This window comes from Buceros rhinoceros, unplaced genomic scaffold (genome assembly GCF_000710305.1).
Source record: "Buceros rhinoceros silvestris isolate BGI_N320 unplaced genomic scaffold, ASM71030v1 scaffold32672, whole genome shotgun sequence".
Lineage (NCBI taxonomy): Eukaryota > Metazoa > Chordata > Aves > Bucerotiformes > Bucerotidae > Buceros > Buceros rhinoceros.
In genome coordinates, this window is record NW_010397795.1 from 32,354 (window position 1) to 39,543 (window position 7,190).

A 7,190-nucleotide genomic window follows, 5' to 3' on the forward strand; every position below is an offset into this window, starting at 1 on the left:
GAAAGAGTCTCAGGTTGGACACACAGGTGTCCTCATGCTACAGTCCCTTGAATTCAATGGTTTAGTTACAACCCAGGTGAATAAAGAGTAACTTTTAAGGCCACTGGGCTAATCCGATCTCATTCCAGCGTACTAGAAGCCATAAAATCTCCCCTAGCAGGTTGCTGGGGCAGCCCTACATCTCCCAGAGGAGGACCTGCCACCTCCTTACGGAGCCCCCTTCACCCAGGGGACAATTTCCATGAACATAGCCAATCACAATCATGTGCTGGGTGGACATTTCCAGAGACACGACTCTTGCAGAAGAAAGATGCTGGTAACACCAGGCATCGGAGACACTAGGAACCAGTCTCTACTCAGAGCATCTTGTGAGGCACTTGTCCCCGTGGAAATGGGCAGGCAGGGGCTGACAGTACAGAGAAATTATCCATCAGTAAGGTACTGCCAGAGGACACCAAGCAGCCTCGCAATTCGTTGTCTCTTCCAATTTTGTCCTCATCCCATTTAGTCATCCTGGGTGGCTGCTGATTCTATGCCCTGTTTGGAAGAGTCCAAAGAGTAGAAAAACACTCAAACCAAAAGCGCTGCCAAGCAGAGAGGTGAGCAGGTGAGCAGCAGCTGCTGCGAGGCTCTGCAAGAAAAACCTCACCATTCCTACCCTCTGGGATACAAGTGTATTTTGCATCTTGGTCTCACCAGTTCTTTCCAGTGTATCTGAGGAAGAACCAGAAATGGGCTCCGTGCTGCCCTGTTAGCTTGCTGTTTGGGCTGATGTTGGTCTTTGCACTCTGTGTCGGGATGGTGCTTGGCATGATGGGTCAAGGCCACCACACATCTCCATGTGCTGCCATGAGCTCTTTCCACCACGGAGCCCTGCTCGGGCTTTTCTCGTTTGAGGCAGGTGACACACTGAGCAGGATGGGGCAGCCCCTTCTGCAGACACTCTGCTTCTTGGTGCGAGCTCCACATGGAGTTTAATGTAGCATCCTTGGCCTTGCTAAGTCATTTGTCTGATTAATTTTGGGTGGTTTTGTTCTTCCTGTCAATATTTGTGCTTGTAGCGGTAGTGGTGGCAGCCCTGGAGAGCTCAGCTCATCTGTTTATCTGCCGGCCGGGATGGCTGCAGGATGACATCTGCATACCATTCTGCTGTGGATCACTTCCTCGCCCGGGAAGGTCTCACTGCACCAGGGCGGCACAGCCCCGCACCGGCCCTGCCACGGGGCCACGCACGTCACCAGCTGGGCAGGCGCTGAGCCCAGGTCGAGACCCGCCGCTTCACAAAGGGGTCAAACCCAGGCAGAGACCTTGAGGGGGCCAGGAAAGGGGAGGTCACTTCCAGCACTGCCCAAATGTCACACAAGTGCTGCTCCGCCAGTACGGTGTTTGGTGTAGAGGAGCCGGCTGGCCCAGACGCTCGCCTCGGCTGCTCCCTTTGCATTCCCAAGCTCCAGGTGTCTCCTCTGACTGTCCCACATTGCAGATGGGGCTGTCCAGCTCCACACCACTCCTTCTGGCAAGCTCGCCCTGTGTTAAAGAGAGCCAGAAAGCCTCCTTTTCTCCTGGCTGGTCCCTCTTCCCAGTTCTTCTCTGTTTAGTTGCTCTTCTCCTTTTATCTCTTCAGATTTTGAACAGCCATTTATCAACAAGCCAGAGACCCTCCTCATCAGCAAGAAGGAGAACACTTGGGTACCATGCCTCGTCTCCATCCCAGATCTTAACGTCACATTGTTCTCGGTGAGAGCTCGCCCAGTGAACCAAGATGTGTTGCATTTGTTGTGCGTTTGTGATTGCCTGAGTGGAAGCAGGACAGGCACTGCCAGGAATGGAAAGTGCATGGGATACATTTTCCATGGAAAGTACAAGCCACTGGCTTCCTCGTTTTATTTGCTGGTTGAAGCTGTGCTGTCCAGTTCCCTTGGGCAGACCCCACCGGTTTCCTGCCAACCTTCCTTCTCTTCCCTGGAGATCTAGGAAACAAAACAAGACTTTTTTTTACTCCCATTTCCCCACAGCATCCCCTGTTTGCTCTGGTCTCTGTGATCTACAAACCCTCTAGGTGATCGACATCCCCACAAGGGAGGAGGCTGCAGCCCTGGGGCCGATGACTAAAAACAACTCTGCTATCAGTTTGCTTGAGCCTTTTTTTTTCCTTTTCTTTCTTTTTTTTTTTTTTACAATGCAAATACATCCTTCCAGGATGAGTGTTACTATTGTACACAGGCCTCCAGGGACACTCTGGGGGCCAGGGGCCTTTCCCTTGCCCGGGAAGGACACTACCCAAGGTCAGCAGTCATCCCGGTGGGGCTGCTGTTTGGGAGCTCAGCATCAGTTTCCTTAGCTATCACTGGAAGTTTCCATTCCTGGAAGTCTCTGGCCCACTCTGCCGAGAGGCTCGTGCTGCAGGATACGGCTGCGCAGGGTGTAGGGGAGGCTGCAATTCCTAGATGACAAACCCTCAGGAGGAGAGGGCAGGAGGCCAGCATGGCGTGATGCTGCATCGTTTCTTCCCGCAAAAAGGATGTGTTAGCCAGCATAAAGCCTGGAAGGGGTGGGAATGATGTTACCCTCTTATTTCAGACAGTAAAATGTTGATTTTTTTTCCAGCAAAATTCCCTCATCCACCCTGATGGGGAAAGCACTTTCTGGGACAACAAGAAGGGTGTGCAAGTACCTACACACTTGATCAGAGACTCTTTGTTTGTCCACTGTGAGACTGTCATCAACAAGAAGGTCTTCAAATCCAATTTCTTCATCATCCATATAGCAGGTGAATATTTGGGAAGGTCAGAGTGGCAGTGTGGATGAATCTGAAGCCCATCAGTGGGGCTTGTGGTGTTGTTATAGTCCTTTCTAGCCACACAGACTCTGCATGGTGCTTATATCTCCTCTACTGTGTGCCAGACAGAGCAGCAGGAGGTCATACCCAAGCTTCCTGTGCCTGCGTAGTCTGAGTCGAAGAGTTGATAGATCAGCAATGTCTATTCATTGCCTCTTGCACACCAGGGAGCGAGCTGTACGACATCCAGCTGTATCCCAAGAAAGCCATGGAGCTGCTCGTGGGAGAGAAGCTGGTCTTGAACTGCACAGTGTGGGCTGAGTTCAACTCCGGTGTCCGCTTCCAGTGGACTTACCCTGGCAAACAGGTACCAGCAAAAAAGAGCATCTCGTGCACTACCCTCTGAGTCATCCCCTCCTGTCCCTTCATTGTTCCTCTTCACATCATTGGAAGCCCCCTTTTCCTGGCAGAAAGCACCCTCCTTGCTGAGATGTTATTGCTCTGGGGCTCTCCTGGGCAAACACTGGTGTCACTTCCACCAGTGCAAATCCAGAGCAAACTTCATTGGCTTAAGAGGAGCTGTTCTAGCCACAACCCTGGTTACCAAGAGCCTTCTACAGGGTCTCTTCCTGGCTGTAGCCTCTGGCTTTTGTGAGCAGTGAGACAGGGGAATCCCCTGAGGGCTGTTCCTGTACCCTGTTCATGCACCTACAGGACTCCCAGCCTGGTTACTGGGCTGCAGGTCAGAGCAAAAAGTGTGCTAAACTCTGACTGCAGCCTCAGGCAGTCAGTCACGCAGGGCTTGTTGCCTTTCCATCCCTGAGGTGGTGGAGACCCCTCTCCAGGGAGAGGCATGCACCGGGCAGCAAGAAGCGCAGACACAAGGAGCCTATCTGTACAGCCCCATCCCGCTGATGTCTTTCATCCCCTTCTCTCTGTCATCTCCCACAGACGCAGCGGGCAGTGATGGAGCCTGAGCGGCGGTCGCTGCAGACACACACAGAGCTCTCCAGTATCCTGACTCTCCACAACATCAGCCAGCAGGACCTGGGCAAGTACACGTGCACTGCCACCAACGGTGCCCAGATGCTAGAGGAGAGCACCGACGTCATCGTGCACGGTACGGCGCATGTGGAAGAGGGGTTGGGGGTCATATGGGTAGACGAGACAGTAATGGATTCTGGTTATTTGAGTTCGTTGTTGCAGATAAGGAGTTATTTTCAGCTGTGATGCCACAATAGCCCACCTGTCCTTGGTCCTTGCAGTTGGGCCCTGCTGTGGAGAGTAGCAGAGCTTGGTGACAGCCTGTCCCTTTGTGCTCTCCTCTCCTCCATGCTCACCTTTTTTCTTGCAGAAAAGCCCTTCATCAATGTGGAGTGGAAGAAGGGCCCAGTGATAGAAGCCACTGCAGGAGATGAAGCTGTGAAGCTGCCGGTGAAAGTTGTGGCTTACCCCCCACCAGACTTCCAGTGGTAACGCACCTTTCTTAGCCTGAGCCAACTTGTCCTCTCCTCCTTCTCTCTGCCAAGTAGGGAAACCTAGCCTGGCCTCCTTGCTAGGTTCCTCTGTGGCCAAGATTGTCCCAAATGTCACACACTCCCACACTTGGGGGTCATTTCACCCACTTGCCGTGGCTCTCAGCTGCACAGCTTAGGACGGGAGGAGGTGAGGTCTGGAGGAGAAGCAGTAAGGGCCCTGGTCTGGCTTAGCAGCTCTGCACCATCTGGAGAGACCAAGGGCACCTCCCACAGGAGCCACCCCCCTCATCCCCCTGCAGCGGGGATCACATCTGCCCAGAGGAGCAAGAGAGTGGGCCAGGTTGAGCACCGCATCATGCTGCCCTTCCATCAGAGCTGCCTGGGAGCTTTGCATTTGCACACTGCTCAGGGCACAGCTATGACACCCCTGACCCCACACACATCCATACGAGACAATGGGCAGACCCATAACTCAGGTCCAGGGAATGCCCAGGGGTCCCTCTAGAGAGGTCTTCAGTGCTGGCAAGGGGTGCCCTGACTGCGGTCTAGTGGGCACCAGCAAAGCCCTGCCCAGCTGCCAGTGGGACACTTCCCCCCCATGGCTGCATTTTCTCTCTGCCTCCCTGCAGGTACAAGGACGGGAAGCTAATTCCCAAGCAATCTCAATCTTCAATGCAGATCAAGGATGTGTCGGAGCAGCACGCTGGGACATACACTCTGGTTCTGCGCAACAGGCTGGCGGGGGTGGAGAAACGCATCAGCCTCCAGTTAATCGTCAACGGTAAGGGAGGGAGCCAGGGCTGGAGCTGAGGGGAGAGCACTGAGCCCATGGCCCCAGCCTTTGTGCTGCTCTGAAACCAAGTCTCCATTGCGGTCCTAAAGCAGTGTCCTTCATCGTGTCCTTCTCCCCCATTGCTGAGGGATGCTGCAGTTACAGCAGGGCTGGCTCCCTGTGGCCTGGGCGATACAGCATGGTTTTGATCCTCACTCCATCACTCTGGGCAGGATATGTGCTTGTTCAGGGGCTGTTTCCCAGCTGCAGTTGGAGATGCTGCTGAGGGTGACCCTGGCTGATGCAGACTTGAGGGCAAGGCAGCTGCAACACACACAAAGCCTGGAGCTGGAGCTGTTCCTCTGGGTGGGAAGCTTCTAGGTGGATTTCCCCTAGCAGAAACTGGTCCCTGTCATGCAGGAACTAGATGCCAGCAGAAAAAGCACTGGAAGAGCACTGCTGCTTGGAGATTTGTCTCCAGCAGGCTCTGTTAGCCCTGTGCTGGGGGCTGCCAGACAATGCTTTGAGCCCTGCAGCATCCAAACAGTCACATTCTGCAGAGAAACGACGTCACTTGAATCTGCCCGAGTGTAACCTGCTCTGCCTCACAGGCAGCTCTCCCCAGGAGCTGCCCTGAGAGCCATAGTGCCTTAGTGCCCCGTCTCTCTATAGACAGGCCTGGGGAGGGCTGTGCCTGGCCTGGGGATGCAGCAGCTGAGCCTGCGGCCACTCACAGTGTCACTCTGATCCTTGCAGTTCCTCCACGCATCCATGAGAAGGAAGCCTCTTCCCCGAGCATCTACTCCCGGAGGAGCCCCCAGGCCCTCACCTGCACAGTCTATGGCATCCCGGCACCGGAGGTGATCCAGTGGCAGTGGAGGCCATGGATGCCCTGTCGGATGTTCTCCCGGCGCAGCCTGTAAGTGCCATCCCTTCCCACACCCATGTCTCACCAGCCACCAGCACGGCTTTATGGGCTCCTTGGGCACCGTGGCTGTGTCCCAGACCCCGTTTCATGTCTGCTCTCTCATCCACAATGTGGCAAGAGGAAGACAGCACCGACTGATAGCTCAGAGCACTGTACATGCACTCACCCTATAAAGAGGCAGAGTAGAGCCCGCTGGAGACACTTGTGCTCTGATCCCAGACAGCAAGAGCTTCCACAGCCTCCCCTGTGTCCTTGGCCATCTGCATCCGTCAGAGGATGTCCATGGCTCAGCTGCTCCTCACAGCACCTGTGATAAAACCGCTGACCACTGGGCTAATAGGTAAACTGAGGCAGGTTGCAGCAGAAACTGTCACATCCCCTTGGTGAGACCCTGAGACAGCAGCTGGGTCTCACACCATTCCTGCCGTAAGGTCCCTGTGGTTTTTTTGGTCCGTCATCTTCTGCTGGGTAGTGATGAAAGCATGGGCAGCCCGAGACACCGCAGTTGGGTCCCCCCCCCTCCCTGCCGTAAGGTCCCTGTGGTTTTTTTGGTCCGTCATCTTCTGCTGGGTAGTGATGAAAGCAAAAGTGCTCAGGCAGGGGAGCAGAGCTGCTGCATGCAGGGAAGAGTTGTTGAATCCAGGGGAAGTGCCAGATCTCTGCCAGCTGGCCGGGTGGTTTGCCAGGAGGGTGTTTGTGCAGGCAGCACCCATAGGTAGGCAGGAGGGGTGCGTGCCCACTGCCTGTGCCCTCGGAAGCCGGGGCAGCACCAGTCAGGGCTGCAGTAGCACTTTTTTAGCAGCATACTCACAGGAAGAAGGAAAAGGGATGCTGGGGAGTTGTAGCCAGAGCAGTCGGGGTGGAGGACATCAGGGTGCCAGGAGGAAGCCAGGTCCTGCAGCCCTGTGCAGGCTGTTGCTGAGCCAGAGAGCTCTCCATCACATACGAGTGCACTGTGGCCCTGCCAGGAAGCAGAGGGGCCCATGAATTACGAGCACTGTCTCCCAAGGCCACCATATTTCTGCCTAGCATAGCTCCAGAGGATGCAGGAGGCTTCTTTCAAGCTTCCTGTTGTTTACACCGCTCACCGATGTGCTCGCCCTGCTGAGCACTCTGCTCCACGCACTCCACGTGCTCCTGGGCACTCAGCTTCCCCCATGCTTCTCTGTCACTGAACCCCCCTTCCTCTGCACCTCCCACCTTGGGTTTTGGGCAGACCCTCCCATTTCCCTA

At 54.9% G+C, this 7,190-nt stretch overlaps 1 protein-coding gene across 2 annotated transcripts in view; it reads left to right on the forward strand.

The window, feature by feature from the left end:
• Positions 1-7,190, forward strand: part of FLT4 (fms-related tyrosine kinase 4) — a 36,119-nt gene that overhangs the window by 9,092 nt on the left and 19,837 nt on the right. For both annotated transcript variants that reach the window (XM_010146385.1, XM_010146384.1), the window contains exons 3-9: positions 1,625-1,737; positions 2,608-2,770; positions 3,007-3,146; positions 3,731-3,899; positions 4,134-4,251; positions 4,887-5,038; positions 5,786-5,948. In XM_010146385.1, coding sequence (XP_010144687.1) covers positions 1,625-1,737; positions 2,608-2,770; positions 3,007-3,146; positions 3,731-3,899; positions 4,134-4,251; positions 4,887-5,038; positions 5,786-5,948 — 1,018 coding nt within the window. The remainder of the gene's footprint in view (positions 1-1,624; positions 1,738-2,607; positions 2,771-3,006; positions 3,147-3,730; positions 3,900-4,133; positions 4,252-4,886; positions 5,039-5,785; positions 5,949-7,190) is intronic.